Genomic DNA, 20,273 nt, shown 5'->3' on the forward strand with positions numbered 1-20,273 from the left:
TAAAGGCAAAACAGCAACACTTGCCCACCCTGCCAAATGGCCACTCCACCCCATAACCTACTTCCTCCCTCTAGTCACCCCTCGAAAGTTACCCTTCTCCCCCATCAGGGAAAACCAAACACTCAACACAAATCCAAGTCACCAAAAGTAAACACCTCCGCCCTCGACATCCTTTCCTCCACAGACTTCTCGAAAGACAAAGTGCCAAAAGTTTGGAAATCTTTCTGGAACTCGGCTTTTCCTTTTAAGCAATCCCTCCTTACTGACACAGACATGGTAAACAAATGGCAAGTTGAATTTGATAGCTCTCTTCTGTCTGTCTGAAGCTGAAGAACCCACACGCAAGAGGAAGGGATGGAGAATCCAAAAGTCCAAACGCGAAACAAAACTAACATGCATTTTGTGCTCAACCAACTAGTACCCAATCAGGATATTTACAGAAAGCTGTCCCCGTCCCTCAAATCAGTGTGACATCAAACCCCAACCCTCCTGTCTTGCTCTACACACATGTTCACAGGCTGCACCAACTGCCTCGCCTTCCATGAGGTCATGGAAGGTTTCATCTACTGCAGACAAGGAAGGAAACACTGTTTAGTTGAACAATCATGATGAGTAAGATCATCAGATCAGAGCCAGATAATCAGTTCTCAAGGACACAAAGGCTCACTGTTACATTTTCAGCATGCCCCTTCATTCACCCCTAGAGGCATTAAGAGCTCATGGAAGAGCCCTTCATACAGTAGATGGTAAAACACACTGTTCAGAATTTACTGAGATGGAAATCTGGAGGCTGACACAGAGAAGCAAGAATGTCAAACTGTACACACGGGCAGTCCCAGCCCGGGTATGGCCAAGGGCAGCCCAGTGCTGCAACCTACAAACCTGGGGCTCTCCACCAGAAGCCCAGTGGTAACACTTGCCGTCCCAAACTTTCCGAAAACTTATAATTATCTTTGGGAATCACTGTTCCCTGTTGCTCAGCTCTCCGTTTGAGCCTAACGTCGGAAACCCACCAAAGAGAATACCGACAGATGCAACAAATTCAGCAAAAAAGAGTACAAAATAAAGGCAGGTCACTACTGCCTAAGCGTCATGATTTTTTCACTGAGACCATCTTTAATAACTCAGGTGAGCAAACAGTCTCATTAAGGAGTAATGCCAGGGACTTCCCTGGTGGTCCAGTGGTAAAGAATCTGCCTTACAATGCAGGGGACACAGGTTCAATCCCTGGTGAGGGAACTAAGATCCCACATGCCGCAGGGCAACTAAGCCCACGTGCCACAACTACTGAGTTCGTGCACCTCAACTAGAGGCCGTGTGCTCTGGAACCTGCACGCCACAACTACAAAGCCCACGCACCCTGTAGCCTGGGCTCCACAACTAGAGAAAACCCGTATGCCACAACTAGAGAGAAGCCCGCACACCACAACGAAGACCCCACGTGCTGCAACTAAGACCCGATGCATCAAAAAAATTAAATGAATTAATTAAATAAATAAATAAATCTTTTTTAAAAAAAAAAAAAAAAAAAAAGAGTAATGCCAGTCCATGGCCCAAAGCTTCCAAACTGCTGCCTGTTCCTGATCCTAGCCCTCAACTAGTGAGAAATAAAACAACTGAAAAAATATTCATCATCAAACTTGAAACTAACCAAATGAAAACTTTCTGGATAAGCAGGAACAAGGTCAAAAATTGCTCCAATAGGGCTTCCCTGGTGGCGCAGTGGTTGAGAATCTGCCTGCTAATGCAGGGGACATGGGTTCGAGCCCTGGTCTGGGAAGATCCCACATGCCGCGGAGCAGCTGGGCCCGTGAGCCACAATTACTGAGCCTGCGCGTCTGGAGCCTGTGCTCCGCAACAAGAGAGGCCACGACAGTGAGAGGCCCGCACACTGCGATGAAGAGTGGTCCCCGCTTGCCGCAACTAGAGAAAGCCCTCACACAGAAACGAAGACCCAACACAGCCAAAAATAAAAATATAAAAATAAATAAATGTTAAAAAAAAAAATTGCTCCAATAAACCCTTCATCTTTGGCACCAACTTATGACTCAGTGAATATTCTTTCCACAAACCAACTGAGAATATAGTTCTTACTCCTTCACAAGAATTCTTCACGACTGCAAAACCATACAGGATTTTTAAAACAACCCAATATAATACGACAAAGCCCCATTGTTCGAGGTTTCACAGGAGTCTCTCAGGCAAATATTTCTTGGTGGAGTCCTTCGTATTCAGCCTCCTGAAAGCACCTCACATTTAACCCCACCTCTTACTTCTTAGGGGTTTTTCTTACACAGTTTGATGGTAGAACTTCCCCAGTAGGTACACTTTCTCCTCCATGTTTCCCCATGTTCTTTCTTTCTCTTTCTTCCTTCCTTCTTTTCTTTCTTTTTCTTTCCTTATTTACTTACTTGCTTACTTATTTATTTATTTTATTCGGCTGCACCGGGTCTTAGTTGTGGCATGAGGGATTTAGTTCCCTGACCAGGGATGGAACCCGGGCCCCCCACACTGGGAGCACGGAGTCTTAACCACTGGACCAGCAGGGAAGTCCCTCCCCCATGTACTTTAAATATTTCTTGCCCAACTCGGTCATCTCTGAGTCATGAGGGGGAAAAAAAAATACAGGAAATAGAAACCATCTAACACACAAAGAAACAAATGAGTGAGCTTGTGGGAAAATGAATAGGCAGTTAATTTTTAGAAACTGGGGAAGAAGTGACAAAGTTAGAGTTGAGAAAGATACAGAGCTAAGGAGGAAAAGCAGTGAATCTGGAGAAATAATAACCATCAGGATTCTATATCTGTCTTCACTCCTCTTTTACACAGTGGTCTTCATCGTGACTGCATCACCTCGAGGGGTTAAGAGCACTCACAGGCCTGAGGCCCAGCCTCTAGGAACTGGTTTAGGTTCAACAGATTAGGGATGGAGCCTTAAATTCCCTCTCCCTGGAAGATTCTGGATGCAGAACCTAACCTCATGTAAACATCTGCTATCCTCCTCTCCTGCATCATCATGGCATCTGAGTCTGGAGGGGCTACAGACCTGCTCTGAATGACGTACAAGTACCACAAAGGGTTTTAATCAGAATTCCATGAGACATATCGTACTTCCAAGAAAAACCTATATGAACACAAGTCCTGAGGTTCCAGCTAAACGGGGGGAGGGGGGAGCCTTATGAGAGGTTACTAGGAAAAGCAGAGTGAACAAGAAAGGTAGAGTTGGATTCCTTATGCAAACCCAATCTCCATTGACAAGATTCTTTTGTGATTTACAGCCAACCTTCTCTTCCAGGCACAGAGAAGAAGAGGCCCTTACAAATGGAGTTATCAATGTAAATGTCCCTGTGTCTATTTCTCAAAAAAGTCAGCTCAAAATAATCTTTACTCCAGAAAGCCATATTCTAGGGTGCTGCATTCTGCTACCTTTCGACACTATTCTGTTTTTCTATTTTTGAAATGTTCTTTAAAATCTTCAGGGGGAAAAAAAAAGCAAAAAAACAAAAAACCACACTGCAGGAAGCAGCTGAAAGAGGAGCACAGAGCTGTTATCAGAAAAAAAAGTTGTTCTCATAAAGTCTTGGCTCTGCGAGCCTTCACTGGAAGCTGTGGCAGGAGAGGAAGCCTCAGGACAGAATGCAAAGAACACTGGGCCTAGGAATCCGAACGCTGTGCTTCAGAACCCAGGTCTGCCACCTGCAAGCCACATGACCCCCTAAGCCCATCATGTGCCCTCCTGCACCTCCAGGGCCTTGTCTGTGGAAATACTTGCCTCGTCTACCTCAGAGGAATCCTGGGACAGCTAAATGAAATACAACAAACAGCTCAAAGTGCTCTGAAACCAGCATAAAAACAAGTGTAAGCTATGATCACTTTATTATCCAGAAGTTCTGGGAAGAGACCTATTCTATTCTGAATGGCAGAGGCTGGTTTCACAAAGGGCTTGGCAAACTCATTGCTTCTTACAGGCGATCGTAGCAGAACAAGCACTCTTGAGAAGTCATTCATAAAAGCCAACTTTTCTGGAAAGTAATAAAAAGTTTCGGGTCTAAGCAGATTTTTTAAATTTGAACCATTGTAAATGCAGTCTTGTAAAAATGAGTCACCTACTTGCCTGACTTCTTAAAAAACGACGGGTTGAGAAGAGTGGGGGGATGAGTGAAATAGGTGAAGGAGATTAAAAGGTACAATCTTACAGTTATAATATAAATAAGGCAAGAGAATGTAACGTAGAGCACAGGAAATAGAGTCAATAATATTGGAAAACTTTCTATGGTGACAGAGGGTAACTAGACTTACGGGGGTGATCATTCTGTAATGTACAGAAATATTTAATCACTACGTTGTATACCTGAAACTAATATAATGTTGTAAGTCAATCATGCTTCAAATTTTTAAAAACTTTTAATTGTTATAATAAAAACTTACATATGTTTAAAAAAAAGGAAAGAAAATGGATTGAAAAGCATCACCCTCATTGATGACTCAAGGTCATCACTATGGGTGTTACTGATATCTAATGGCTAATGCCTACACTCAAGAACCAGCAGGCTGCACACAGCAGGTCTGCTCTGCAGGTCCCCCGTATCCTTTGCTCAATGCTCCCTCTACCTCTCCCTTGCTGTGTGGCCCTCAGTGGTTGCTCACGGCCCACAGTATCTTTACCACCAGTAGCCACTCCTCAGTCTTCTGGGTTGAGTGGAAGTGAGAGACACATGGAAGGAAGTGTTGGGAAATAAATGCAAAGGCCCACTACAGCTCTGAGGGAACCAGAGGATTCTGCTTACTTCCCATCCATCAGCTGAGTTCCAGAGTAAGTTTAAACAAACATGTGCCTTCCTACAGGCTCCACCTGGACCACAGACAATCAGCAAAAGTGGCCTCAGACAAAGGCCAAATGAGGCCTTTCTACGGGTAAGGCGGGGGCCATTTCTAAGGGTCCCAGGAATAATACATAACCCCCCAGGCCACTCCTCCCCTCTCAGGGGAAGGGACTGGGCGAACCCACACTTGCTCTCTGAGGTCACCCCACTTACACACCAGCAGGCAGGCAGAGACCTCATCTCGCAGGGAGAAGGCCCCTGGCGACCTGAGGAGGCAGCCTCTGTGTCTCTGGCCCAGGCAGAGGCTTCAGGCTCCTCCTCTCCACCCTGAGGGCCCTGGGCAGGCAGAGACCTGTCCTCCCCACCTGCGGTCCCTGGGAAGGTGCACACAGGGGCCAGGCGTGCTGGGAACTCGCCGGTTGTTCTGTTCTAGTTAGGGGCGGCCTGCAAGCGCTCCATGTTCAACATCAGTCTGGTACTTGTTTCTCCAAGCATTATGATCACTCCTCAATTTTCAGAGGACAGAGGTTTCCATACTTCGAAATCCTAATCCCGAAAGCCTCGCCCTGGACTGGAGTCACCTGCCTCTTCCCGCTGGTGCTGCCAGTAGCGCGGGGATGCCCCACCGGCACCGTGGGTGGTCACAGCACACTGCCTGGGAATCACGAATGAGCCAAGAGGCATTCTGTGCACCAGAGGAATTAAAAGAGGCCTGGAGGTCACAAAGGAAACATCTGCGTTTTAGAGAATCCTGGACTGAGTACTGAGTATACATCTTCCACTATCTAAAATACGAAGACCGGGGACTTCCCTGGTGGCGCAGTGGTTAAGACTCTGCGTTCCCCATGCAGGGGACCCAGGTTCGATCTCTGGTCAGGGAACTAGATCCCACATGCATGCCCCAAAAAAGAGTTCGCATGCCAGTGGTTAAGAATCCACCTGCCAGTGCAGGGGACACGGGTTCGAGCCCTGGTCCGGGAAGATCCCACAGGCCGCGGAACAACTCAGTCCATGCGCCACAACTACTGAGCCTGCGCTGTACAGCCCGCAAGCCACAACTACTGAGCCCATGTGCCACAACTACTGACGCCCGAGCACCTAGAGGCTGTGCTCCGCAAGAAAAGCCATGACCATGAGAGGCCCCCGCACTGCAACAAAAGAGTAGCCCCCGCTCCCCGCAACTAGAGAAAGCCCGCATGCAGCAATGAAGACCCAATGCAGTCAAAAATAAATAAATAAATAAATAAATTTGTTGTTGGGGGGGAAGAGTTCGCATGCCACAACTAAGGAGCCCACCTGCTGCAACCAAATAAATAAATATTTTAAAAAAATAAAATAAAATACAAAGACCAGCAAGCAGCATAGATGATCACAAAATGGGAAGTTGCTTCATAAAATCAATTATTTAACTAACATTTATTGCATCTAACTCAGTAGTTTTAATCACTGAAAACCCAAAACAGCACCTGAAAATGAGTTTTAAAAAGTGACAGATCCTTATTAGCTTTGTCATAAGGAATGATTATTAACTTCTCCAAAACAGCAGTATGTCAAAAGGCAAGTCTAGGAAAACAGGAGTATTTGTGTTGGATTTCAGGCTTCTTTTGACTGCCAGTAAAGTTCAGTGTTTACTTCTCCTTGAGCTTTAATGGCCCTCAACTCCCTGAACTCCACTGCATCAGGACTAAGGGTTCTGCGAGTTATTATCCTAAGGACACAAATTCTGAATGAGCACCGTACGCCAGTCACAACACTCACCTAGGGAATAGAGACCCCTGTCTGGTTTTATACTGTGAACCACCATGAGTTCTGCCACTTATTATCCTAACGAGTCCAGCTGGCCCTACCCAGCTATCACCGTAAGACCTCAGGCCCGGGGCACACCTGTGTGTGGGAAAGTGTATTCAGACAACAGAACAGGAGAACTGCTCCACACCCCAGTAACTGACCTGGGATTCTCATTCTCACTGAGCAAATGCAACCCCATATTCATAGGGATGCAAGTTCTCAGCGAGCTCTCAGCAAGCAACTGGGCACTCTTACTAAAAAACAACATGGGGGCTTCCCTGGTGGCGCAGTGGTTGAGAATCTGCCTGCCAATGCAGGGGACGCAGGTTCGAGCCCTGGTCTGGGAGGATCCCACGTGCCGCGGAGCAACTGGGTCCGTGAGCCACAACTACTGAGCCTGCGTGTCTGGAGCCTGTGCTCCGCAACGGGAGAGGCCGCGACAGTGAGAGGCCCGCGCACCGCGATGAAGAGTGGCCCCCGCTCGCCCCAACTGGAGAAAGCCCTCGCACAGAAACGAAGACCCAACACAGCCAAAAAATAAATAAATAAATAAATTTATTTATTTAAGAAAACAAAAAAACAAAAAAACATGGAAGACTCCACCTGTGCCCAGATTATCAATGTCCCACCGTAGCCACCATCCAAGACCTACTACCTGCCCCCTGGTCCATCTCAGGGAGCCCACCTGGAATGGTTTCGTAAGAGTGGGGATGGATGTTTAGAACTTGGGTCACCGGAACAGTCACAACCTCATCCACGTACAGCCGGTCACGAGTGGAAGGTGGTTTCCTAAAGGGCCCCTCCTGGTCCACTGAAACACAGCATGACACTGCCGCTAGCGTCAAAGCCCTAGTAACTTCTTCACCCGGGAGATGGGGTCACCTTGGCTCCGCCCTCAATTATGTTCACAGCTGGCTTCCTGCTGCAGGGGGTTCTTAGCATCCTATTCATTATCCTTAAACCAAGTTCAGGATGCATGTGCCTGAGACCACGAAAACAAAGCTCTCAAGACAGGCCCTCCGGACCCTGGACAAGCTCAGTCATTGAGACGGACATTCTCTTAAGTCAGAGCGCCCGAGATGGAACCTCAGTCCATCCTTTATGCTTCGTGTGACCATAGGCACACTGGGTAACTACTTAGCACTCAGTATCTTCTTCTCTAAAATGGGGGTAATATAATACCTATGACTTTGTTGACTCAGCCAAAGAAATAATACTAATATCACGCATAAAGTGCTTACAGCAGTTCTGATACATAGTATTTTTCAAGAACTTAATATTTTTATTATCACACTAACAGTACTGCAGTCACCACCACCAGTGCTACTGAGTAGGAGCCCCTGTTACTGGTACTAGTACTTCTAGTACTACTACTGAGATGAGCCCACACGTTAGCCAGGTCCTCTACTCCCCCCTTTACTGCCATGACCGCCCAACAACCAACCTCCTGAGAGAGGGGCCAGGGCTCTACCAGGTGCACCTTATGCAGCCCCCAGGCCTGCTCTTCCTGGACCCCTAGCAGGAAGTATTACCGGGGCTGGACAACTTCGGAATCAAAGCTCCCAGCACCCCAGTGAGGCCGATTCCCTCTCAGGAAGAACCCCAGTTCCTGTGGCCTCTCCCTCTGTGTCTGCTTCTTCCATAAGCTGCCACAGCAAAGACCTGGAGCTCATATTAGGATGGGATCCATCTAAGGTTTAGTGACCCCACCCAAGGAGCCAACAGTGCAGGACAGCATGGAAAACCTGCAGCTCGGTCCAAACCCAGCCACATGGGCCACGCTTTGAGACCCGCCTGCCTTCAACTTCTTCAGCATCTGGTACCAAAGAGAAACTAGAGAACCAGGGACAGCAGAGAAAGGCCTGCTTCAGGATATGATCCAACACTAAACCTGAGGCCACTCATCTCTGCTCACCCCAAACCAGGCACCCGGCATGAGCTGCAGGTACACCTCGAAGCCCCCAGGGTTCCCGGACAAGCAGAGTTCATGAGCGCTTGCTCTGTGAGGTCGGGAAATCCTACACACAAAGGCCACACCAGCTTGCCGCCTGTCTTTCAAACAGAGACTTACTGTGACTATGCAGAAACACCATCACTGGGACAGCTGTACACAGGTCAAAGAAGGGCTGGGACAGACTGAGGGGCTCCTGCACCCTCTCCAACCCCCGAGGAAATCGCACGGGTTTGCATCTCCACCCTGCCCTTCACAAGGCCACAGCAGTATTCAGGTGGTCAGTGCTCTCTCAAAGACAGAACACGGCCCCATGTAGATGTCCCTACCCTCTGGCACAATGGCCAACCCACCAGTGTCATCAACGAGAGCTCAATCTCCCAGGACCATCCAGACACCTGTGAGCTGACAGAATTCTCCGGTTTCTCCAGTTGTGTGGGGCAGACTTCACCTACCCAGCTGCCCACTGCCCGCAGTGCCCTTCAGGACAACAAAGCCTTTTAAACAAGAGCCACACGATAAAAAAATGGGTGGAAGACCTAAATAAATTAAACATTCCTCCAAAAAAGACATACAGATGGCCCACAAACACATTTTAAAATGCTCAACATCACTAATTATTACAGAAATACAAGTCAAAACTACAGAGAGATTTATCACCTCACACCAGTCAGAAAAGCCATCATCAAAAAACCTATAAACAATAAATGCTGGAGAGGGTGGGTGTGGAGAAAGGGAACCTTCTTGCACTGTTGGTGGGAATGTAAATTGGTACAGTCACTATGGAGAACAGTATGGAGGTTCCCCAAAAAACTAAAAATAGAGCTACCATGTGACCCAGCAATCCCACTCCTGGGCATATACCCGCAGAAAACCATAATTACAAAAGATACATGCACCCCAATGTTCATTGCAGCACTATTCACAATAGCCAGGACATAGAAGCAACCTAAGTGTCCATCGACAGATGAATGGATAAAGAAGATGCGGCACATATATACAATGGAATATTACTCAGCCATAAAAAGGAACAAAATTGTGCCATTTGCAGAGACGTGGAGAGGCCAAGAGACTGTCATACAGAGTGAAGTAAGTCAGAAAGAGAAAAACAAATATCATATAATACTGCGTATATGTGAAATCTAGAAAAATGGTACAGATGAACTTACTTGCAAAGCAGAAATAGAGACACAACGTACAGAACAAACTTATGGACACCAAGGAGGGAATTGGGGGCGGGGGGAGGCAGGATAAATTGGGACTGACATATACACACTACTATGCATAAAAGAGATAACTAGGGCTTCCCTGGTGGCGCAGTGGTTAAGAATCTGCCTGCCAATGCAGGGGACACGGGTTCGAGCCCTGGTCCGGGAAGATCCCACATGCCAGGGAACAACTAAGCCCGTGAGCCACAACTACTGAGCCTGCGTGTCTGGAGCCTGTGCCCCGCAATGGGAGAGGCCGCGACAGTGAGAAGCCCGCGCACCGCAACTGGAGAAAGCCCTCGCACAGAAATGAAGACCCAACACAGCCATAAATAAATAAATAAATAAATTTATTTTAAAAAAAAGAGAGATAACTGGGCTTCCCTGGTAGCGCAGTGGTTGAGAATCTGCCTGCCAATGCAGGGGACATGGGTTCGAGCCCTGGTCTGGGAAGATTTCACATGTCACGGAGCGACTAGGCCCGTGAGCCACAATTGCTGAGCCCGTGCGTCTGGAGCCTGTGCTCTGCAACAAGAGAGGCCGCGATAGTGAGAGGCCCGCGCACCGTGATGAAGAGTGGTCCCCACTTGCCGCAACTAGAGAAAGCCCTCTCAGAGAAACGAAGACCCAACACAGCCAAACATAAATAAATAAATAAATAAATAAATTTATTTAAAAAAAAAGAGAGATAACTAATGAGAACCTACTGTACAGCACAGGGAACTCTACTCAATGCTCTGTGGTGACCTAAACGGGAAGGAAATCTAAAAAAGAGGGGATATATGTATACATTAACTGATTCACTTTGCTGTACAGCAGAAACTAACACAGCATTGTAAGGAAACTACAGTCCAATAAAAATTAAAAAAAAAAAAAAAAAAAGAGCCACGCCTCCCACCTACAAACCACCTAGCCGACCCATCTCACCCCCAGTAAAAACATATTTATGACAACTCACCACCTTCTCCACCTAAAACAACCCTTTCATCGCAACTGCATCTTCTATCCCTCCTGCTCTCACACACTCACAGGCCGGCCCTGTCCCTAAGGCAGCACTAAGGTACCACAGAGAGCACGAGCCACCCAAGTGGATTTGCAGCGGGCCTCCAGCAGGCTGCAGCCAGAATAGGTAGGCTGACTGGCACTGTGCCCCCAGGGAGAACTGTCTCACCAGGGGAGCTTAACCCAGAACCTTCTGGGTCACGGTGGTCACTGACCTCCCAGCTTTCTGCCTTAGGTTTTCCCCTGCACATCCCCCTCCTACACCCTCTGCAAACGCCAGCTCCAAGACTCTGCTTTCAACCAGCAATCCACTCCCACAGCCAGGGACAGAAACCAGGACGTGTGGTGCACAGAATTCGTGGTGAAGCTGGAGCTCCTCCCCGTGGGGGGCTTCGGCTCTCAGTGCCCAGCCCGCTGGGAAGGGCCAGCCCAGCGAAGGGTATGCTCTTCCGAGCTCTGGGCAGCTCCAACCCAGGTGCAGGGTCACGGGTTCTGTTCCGCTGGAAGGGGGAAGGTGAAGATACCTTCTTAGGAAAGCATTTATCAGATGTGACCTGGTCAAGTTAACGATTATTTGCTGAGCGCCTGTAAAATGTCTTATGTTGTTGTGGGCTCAGGTCAAAGGTTACTTTCTCCAAACCACAGGGCACATATTGTTTGAGGTTGCAGGGTTTTGTTTTGGTCAAGGATCACTTTCAGCAGTTATACTGAGCACCAAGAACATCCTAACATAACATGTCTTTCCTTTTCAGTGCCAGCCTTCCATGACACTATGTTTTTAATCAGTTAAAAGAAAAATTGTAACCCCCTGGAGGTCCACTCCTTTTAAGGACCTGTCCATTCTAAAGGTAAACACAACCGCTGGGCTACATGTTTCCTAGACAAGGTTTATCCTCAGACCTTAAACGACTGGCCTCTCCCCACCTGTCGCATCCATCTCATTACTGAGCCACATACACTGAAAAGCAATGCGCTGTATGTAACAGCTTTTACCTCAATTAACGTGAAAATTCCCAAAACTAAATAGGATTTCCAGTAACACTTTATGATTGCTTTTGTTAAAGAAGGCTCCCGTGTAGCTTTCTCGGCTCTCAAAACTTCTTGATCCCAGTACCTGCAATGAGAAACAAAGCACAGTAAAGAACAGCCCCGCCACAGGTAAAACAGGAGAGGTGGCAGAGTGGAAGGAAGATAGGCCTTCACTACAGGGCACTCTGTGACTGTGCCATGAGTGCTGGTTAACTGCTTGCAGGGCTCCTGAAAGATGAGCGGTACAGACCCTGAAGGACCAGAAAAACAGGCTCTGAGGGGAACAGTCACTGGTCTTGGATAAACAAGTTACTTCCAAGCTTCGTTGTATTCACAGCACCAAGAGCAGCTCAAGAGGGCAGACAGCATCCTCCAGGGACACCACCTCCGGGGACGGAGCTCAGCATCCAGGGCCTTGGCTGCTGGCTCCCTCCCCTCCACAAAGGCACAGGAAACACGGGTCCCCCCGGCCTCCAAAGTGGGCTAAGCCCAGGGTCAGCCTGAGCGGGGTGAGCGTGCAATGTCATGGGCGAGGAGGCTGCAGAAGAACCCAGAGGAAGGTAAAACCCACTCCAAACCATTAGCCACACGGAGGAACTCTCACTCTTCCTTCCCCGTCTCCTCACTGCCTGCTACTTACCCCTGAAGCTCTTCTCCAAGGTGCTTGGAGCGATCTTCCGGAAGCACTGAGTACATGTCATCTTCTTCTAATCTGCGTTTGTGACCAATTTTAAACAAGGGGTTTAGCCACCTGTTAAAAATTAAAAGGAGAGTGACATATATCCAAACTACACATCTGTCTAATTAGAATCCCACACCGACGGCCTTTGTTTCAAAAAAAAAAAAAAAAAAAAATTAAAAATTAAAAAAAGAGGTCTACAGAAATAGGTCTACATTTTAAATATATAGAGATATGGGGGAAGAAAACTAGATGCGTGTTTACACACACACACACACACACACACACACACACACACGCGCGCTCTAACTCTATATGCTGAGAGGCCCTGGAAAAAATGACACACTGGTAGCAAGGAGTATTCAAGCCTCCAGATCTTGGTGTTTTGTTTTTTTTAACATACACAGTAATAATTTTTTTTTTCTTCTAATGAAAACTTTTAAGGTCAACTCTCAGCAGCTTTCAAATAACACAGTATTATTAACCACAGTCTCTATGCTGGACATTACGTCTCCATGACTTATTTATTTTATAACTGAAGTTTGTGCCTTTTGGTCCCCTTCACCCAGATCTCGGCTTTTTAATATCCTTCCTAAGAGGAACCAGTGCTCCTTGAAGCAATGGCTGATTACAAGGTTGGTTCAGCGTGTGTTAGCACCTGACAATTAGCTTTTTTCATCATAAGTGCCTGACATGCACCCAGCCCTTGACCCCAACAAGGCAGAAGTGCAGGTACAAGCTCACTCACGTGCGCGGGCTCTCCCTCCCTCCCTCCCTCCGTCTCCCTCTCTCTCTGGGGCTGTGTGACCCCAGGTGTGCCTTGTACCCTTCAGGACATGTGAGTAACAAACCTTGCCATTTCAGAACTCCCTCTTGGTTGTTGCTGAGACATGTCTTACAATCGTAAGAACCACAAGGGCCGGTCCAGCCACAACATGGGCCCCAGAAGAGGAAATTTCTGTGCGGGCTGCTGTAACTAGACCGGGTCCAGGTGAGCAGAGCCCCAGGCATTCCCGGCAACAGCATCACTATCAACGGGCCAGGACCAACGGCAGAGAAAGTACAAGATGGGCCTGGACATCCTGCACCATAAAATAAGGAAGCTCTAAAGTAATCACAAGGACGTGTGCAAAAGACAGAGAAGCCAGCTTGAAGGGCTCTTGCTAGCCAAATCTGGGATACCTTAGGTATTAAATAAATGCCAGTGAATTATAACCCATTAAATAACAAAAGAATCCATGACTTTATTGCTTCATAAATAGGAGAGAAGGGAAAGCTGTTGCAGTCTAGAATGCAAACAAATATAGAAGGAACAATGAAGTCAGAAAATTATCAATGGAAGTTAAATCTAGTGGGTGAAAGCTTGATGTGAACCATGATATTTACATAATCTCAAATTACCTCTCCACAAATTACTTGTTATTAATGGAAAAAACAAGAACTGTACAAAGGACTTAAAAAAAAATTATCCAAATCCATTATGCATTATTTAAATGATAATGATTAATATGCAGACAGCCCAAAGGTTAACACCATTCTACTCACTTTGCCAGAGTAAGGAAATTTCCAAGGCCAGACAATAATAACCCATGAAAGCAGAGACCACACTTCTCTCTTTTTTTTTTTTTGGCTGCGTTGGGTTTTCGTTGCTGCACGCCGGCTCTCTCTAGTTGTGGCGAGCGGGGGCTACTCTTCATTGTGCTGTGCGGGCTTCTTACTGTCATGGCTTCTCTTGCTGCAGAGCACAGGCTCTAGGTGCGCGGGTTTCAGTAGCTGTAGCTTCACAACCCACGCGGGTTGTGGTGCACAGGCTCAGTAGCTGTGGCTCGCGAGCTCCAGAGCGCAGGCTCAGCAGTTGTGGCGCACGGGCTCAGTTGCTCAGCGGCATGTGGGATCTTCCCCGACCAGGGATCAAACCCGTATGCCCTGCAATGGCAGGCGGATTCCCAACCACTACGCCACCAGGGAAGCCCCACACTTCTTTTATTGCGTTATTCCTAGCACAATACAGGTAGAAAGGAGATGCTAAAGAATTCTTTGTTGAATAAATGAACGTCTATGAATTATTAAAGAAGCAGTAAGAGAGACTGAGCTTCAGATTTTGCTAACCCTGGTAGCTTGGCACCTCTAAAGATCCCGAGAGCAGGAGGCAGAAGACTGGATTCTAGTCCCAGCAGTGGTACTGAGGCCCCAGGGCCTCAACTGTCCCCCCCATCTCCTTCTCCACTCCAGTTCAGCATCTCCATGACCCTTAATATCTCTAGGTCTCACTTTCCTTCCGAAGTAAAAGTATAAATCTGTGAGCATCACCACAAAACAGGTTTGAAAAATGTTTTGCCATTTATCCTACACTTATTCGCTACCGAAAACGCTCAGGGAGTTAACACTGCAATTTACCCTGAAAGGCCCTCTTTAAAAGTCTACTTGCACAGGAAAAGATTCTCAGCATCACTCATCGTCAGGGAAATGCAAATGAAAACCACAATGAGATGCCACCTCACATATATTAGGATGGCTATTATCAGGAAGGAAGGAAGGGAGGAAGGGAGGGAAATAACAAGTGTTGGCAAGGATGTAGAGAAACTGGAGCCCTTGCACACTGCTGCTGGAAGTGTAAAATGGTATAGTCACAAAGGACAGATACTGTATGATTCCACTTAAATGAAGTACTTAGTCAAATTCAGAGAGAAACAAAGTAGCGCTGTGGTTGCCAGGGGCAGGAAGGAAGGAGAATGGGGAGTTAGTGTTTAATGACACACTAAGGCAGGATGAAAAGAGTTTTTCTGGAAATTGGTTGCACAACAATGTGAATGTATTTCACACTACTGAACCATGTGCTTAAAAATGGTCAGGATGGTAAATTTTATTTTATATGCATTTTACCACAATTTTTAAAAATGTAATGATACTTTGCCACTTTCTGATTGCATGACCTTGAATTAGCCACATCACCTCTCAGTACTGGCCTCCAGCAAACGGGGAGAACACCTGGAGATAATAACACCTCCCTGGGCTGCTGAGCCACCAACTGAAAGGATCAGTGTTGCTCTGAGCACTACAAAGTCCCATCAGACAAAGAGCAGCCGTCACCATGACAGCAATCTTGAGTAATCCCATGTGGGCCCCAGCAGAAAAATAGATGAAGTTGCTCAATTAGGCAAATTTCTTTCCCCACAGCTCTTGATTTAAGGACCCTCACAAATCCGTTCACTTCCCAAATCTGGGTACCATCAAGGCACGAAGGTTTGCATCTCCATCAGATGGCAAGCTGACTGACAGGAGCCTAAAGTATGTGTCACCACCTAAACAGTTAGACACGGAGGCCTGGGTCAGTTGGCACCCTGACTCCAATTTATCACTGACAGCATTGAGACCACTGCCGAAGTAGCCATCCCTCAACCCAGCTCCAACCCAAGAGTCGCCCTCGCCACCATGATACTCTCTCCTTCCCTCCTCTCCCGCAAGTCTTCATCCAGCAGCAGCACCTCCCTCCTAACTGTCCCACCAGAGACCACAACTCACATACTACGTGGCATCTCCACGGGCCTTGCGTGCCACGGTGTCTGGCACAGATGTCACTGGAACCCATCCAGCGTGACATCAGAACACCCACACTGCTGATGAACTATCTTGAAACGGGTCACCACCCTGGCTTTCCCGGAGTGGCCCACAGCCAAATCCAATTAGACGTGGGTGGCAATGTTCAAGCTAGAATCTTCTCTCCTTTCCTCTGTGACTTTCCCCATTTCTTAAAACTTGCTCAAAATCCATTTTCTCATCCCTGCTCTTTTTACCCACGTCCTGTTCTAAGCGAAGCAGCAATGCAAGCTGCGTGCCCCCAGCTCCCTCCATACCCTCTACCCTGGGGTCCACCCGGGTCCTCCCAGGCTGTGGGCACTGCAGAGCCTTCCTGCCTCAGAGCTTCCAGGCCTTTTCTGGTTCATCCCTGGCCCTCTTATCTCCCTTTCCTCCCACCGGCTAATCCCCTCCCTTCACTTCTTCATAGTGTCCCTTTTCTTATCACCACATGTCTTCCAGATACTTTTTCCCACGCTACAACCAACACTGAGAATCTACAACTATTGTGCATGGGTAACCATCCTCATCGCTTCCTCAAAAAAAATTTTTTAAATTAATTTTTATTGGAGTAGAGTTGATTTACAGTGTTGTGTTACTTTCTACTGTTCAGCAAAGTGAATCAGTTATACATATACATATATCCACTCTTTTTTAGATTCTATTCCCATATAGGTCATTACAGAGTATTGAGCAGAGTTCCGTGTGCTCTACAGTAGGTTCTTATTAGTTATCTATTTTGTATATAGTAGTAGTAGTGTGTATATGTCAATCCCAGGCTCCCAGTTTATCCCTCCCCTCCAAAAAAATTTTTTTTGACACATTTGCACACAATTCAGTTAACACTGAGAATAAAACAAGGAGTCACAAGTAAAATATTACTCATGCTGACCACCTCCCAAGGTTCTGAAGGGATTGAAGCAGTATTGGCTGGAACTAACAAGTAAGGGACCTCACAACCAGCAGGTGATACCTTATCTACTTAGCACAGCACACACGGCCACCGCTAGATACAGGACTCAATTCGTCACCAAGATCCCTCTATGCCGGTTAGTGCCTGGTGCTGACTCACCTCTGAATATCTGGCCTTTAGTGTCTGTTCCAATCAAACGCTTTCTTCCAAACTATTAAACTTCTTCCCCCATGAGGGATGACAGAGCTCTTGCTTCCAAGTTCCAGATATCCCTCCTAAGAGAAAGGAGTATGACTGCCTACCCAAGCAAGCCTTGATGCTACTCATTGGGATTTGTGAAACCACAGAGCAAAGGAAAGAAACTACCTTACTTGGGTCAAAGAACCATTCCAGCAGCTGAATCAAATGCATGTGAACAACTAATTCACGTTTTCTTAATTAAAAGGATGCCTAGGGGACTTCCCTGGCAGTCCAGTGGTTAAGACTCTGCACTTCCACTGCAGGGGGCGTGGGTTCGATCCCTGGTCGGGGAACTAAGATCCCGCATGCCATGCGGCGTGGCCAAAAACAAGGATGCCTAACTCGAGGTTAAAGAACTGACAGAATTTAGTGAGTTATCTTGATGCTTTCACAGAGTGCTCAAAGTGTATCTATCAGTCCATGGGAAATAAACATCAATGCGTTTAGGTTAATTTAGGATATATGGCATCTCATACAGCTTGCAAAGCTGTGCCTCATGCCTCATCAGTAGTCTGGGTCTGCCCACACTACGTACACCTGATATTTTCTTTTTCTTTTTTTTTTTTTTTTTTTTAGTATTTATTTAGGCTGCGCCAGGTCTTAGTTGCAGCACACCGGATCTTCGTTGCAGCATGTGGGATCTTTAGTTGCGGTATTCAGACTTCTTAGTTGCAGCATGCATGCAGGATCTAGTTCCCCAGCCAGGGATAGAACCTGGGCCCCCTGCACTGGGAGTGTGGAGTCTTACCCACTGGACCACCAGGGAAGTCCCATCCCCTGCTATTTTCTATTCTAGCCTACTTCATTGCAAAAGAAATGCCAGTCATGATATACCCATAATGACAGGAGCATTATTGGCAGTACAGTACCCAAAAGGTGGAAGCAACCCAAGTGTCCAATGATGAATGAATGGATAATCAAAGTGTGGTACACATGTACACTGGAATATTACTGAGTCTCAAAGAAGGAAATTCTGACACAGGCTATAACATAGATGAACCTTAAGGATATTATGCTAAGTGAAATAAGCCAGTCACACAGAGACAAATACCATATGATTCAACTTATATGAAGTATCCAAAGAGTCAAAAATGAGGGAGACAGAAAGTAGAATGGTGACTACCAGGGGAGGGGGAGGGGAGGGGAGGGGGAGGGGAGGGGGAGGGGGAGGGGGTTGTAGTGACGGGTACAGAGTTTCTGTTTTACTGATGAAAAGAATCCTGTGGACCATGATGATGGTTGCACAGGAGTGTCATGTCATTAATTCCACTCAAGTGTACACTTTAATATGGTTAAGGTGGTAAATAGGTTGTGCATTTTACCACAATTTTTAAAACTTATTTTGAAGAAGAAAGAAACACCAGTCGAAATCCACAAAATTGACTTCGTGCTGCACTAATGGGTTGCGATCTTACATCTGAACCACACTGGCGCGGACAGCTGCCCGTTGAGCACACACTGTCCGTAGCACCGTCACCTCCACAACAGACTGGGGCTCCCTCAAGGGCAGGACGGCCTCGCAGACGCCTCACACACTCCGTGACCTGCACGGCTCCTGGGACACGGTGAAGCGCAGTGAACACAGAGCCACACGGAAATGACCTTCTCTGAGAAGGGCTTCCTCCTTCCCCAGCTCACACTTGGCTGCCACTCCATGTCACCTGTTTTCCATAAAGTGAGAAGGAAGTGACACGTAAAACAACCAAAACAATACAAGTACTTATGTTGTAAAGGCCAACGCCCCACGGAGCCGTGTGCCTGACCTGACCCAGGGAACCCCACGCTCCCAGGAGGGCTCACGGATGCCCCAGGAGTGCACAAGGCCACAGAAGCACTGGCACATCTTCCTGGAAGTTTTATTAAACTATGGGGCATGCTTAAAAAAAAAAACAAAAAAAGACTCAACACTGAATGAAGAGAACTGGCAAAGACGTGCCATGGCCTCCACAGGTTCTTCTGTCGGGGAGTGTTTACAGGTAGGCAGGGATGGGGCTAGAAAACAGAACTGAGGGCTCCATTACTGGGAAGCTGTACCCACTTGATGTTGAGGAAGTATATCTGTGAAGCCACTGCTTTTTCAGCTCTGTTCCCCAAGGCCCCCAAGAGGAGAGGCTGAAGGAGACACTAGGAAGTGTAGAGATGTTAGCCAAAGCAGTCCCCCGCACTCTCTGACAGAGGCTACTACTCCCCCAAACTCCTATGGCCAAGTGTCTCCTTGTCCTCTCCTCGTAGATGGCTAACAGGCATCTCCACTTTAAAGTCCAAGATGGGACTCCTGATTTCCCCACCAAAATTGCTCTCCCCATTCTCTCTCTAAATGTCAACCTCACAGAGGCACTGCTCAAACCAGAAACCTGGTGGTCACCCTTGATGCCTCCCTTCCCCTCACCTCCCGCAGCCAACCCGCCAACTAGTCCCACAGCTGCTTCCTCCAAAATGCAGCCTGGCCCCAACCACTTGGCATCTTTTCTCACCCTCCCATCACCATCGTCCCGAGACCGAAGCCCCAAGCCGCCATCGGTTCTCAGAGCTGCAAGAGCCTGCAAACTGTACTGCCTGCTTCCACCCTTGGTTTCCCTAGGATCTTTCTACAGAGAAGCCAGATGATGTCTTCAAAGTACAAGAGCATGCTGTCCTCCTGCACTAGAATTACACCTATGGTCCTGACCGAGTGTAACTCATGATGGGTCCCTCCCAGCTCACCACCCCGTCTCCCGTCCAGCACCTCTGCTCAGTGTTCCAGCCATGCTGATGTGCTATGCTTCCGAGAGCCTGCCACGCTCCTGACTGCTGTTCCCTTTGTTGGGAACAGACAGATCCTCTCGCTCACTTTCCCCCATCATTACACCTTTTCTCTTCCAGGTCTCAAGCTAATTGCTGCCTCCACAGAAAGGCCTGGACTGCCTTGTCTAAAAAAGCAAATCCAGATTCTCTACTTCCTCCTTCCAACTTGCTTTACCCATTTACTACATTCTATTTGTTGAGAGAAAAAATAATCCACTCATTTATTTCGTCCTTCTCCATGCAAGAGCTCCATGCAGGTAGGACCCAGTCTTTCCGTGGT

General features: G+C 47.3%; 1 protein-coding gene across 8 annotated transcripts in view; it reads right to left on the reverse strand.

Moving 5' to 3' along the window:
* LOC137752137 (ATP-binding cassette sub-family C member 4) overlaps positions 1–20,273 on the reverse strand; it is a 227,035-nt gene that overhangs the window by 170,300 nt on the left and 36,462 nt on the right. For all 8 annotated transcript variants that reach the window (XM_068526866.1, XM_068526863.1, XM_068526870.1 and 5 more), the window contains exons 2-3: positions 12,442–12,552; positions 11,766–11,886 (exon numbers count right to left, since the gene is read on the reverse strand). In XM_068526866.1, the coding sequence (XP_068382967.1) occupies positions 11,766–11,886; positions 12,442–12,552 (232 nt within the window). The remainder of the gene's footprint in view (positions 1–11,765; positions 11,887–12,441; positions 12,553–20,273) is intronic.

Source organism: Eschrichtius robustus, chromosome 18 (assembly GCF_028021215.1).
Source record: "Eschrichtius robustus isolate mEscRob2 chromosome 18, mEscRob2.pri, whole genome shotgun sequence".
NCBI classification, from domain to species: domain Eukaryota; kingdom Metazoa; phylum Chordata; class Mammalia; order Artiodactyla; family Eschrichtiidae; genus Eschrichtius; species Eschrichtius robustus.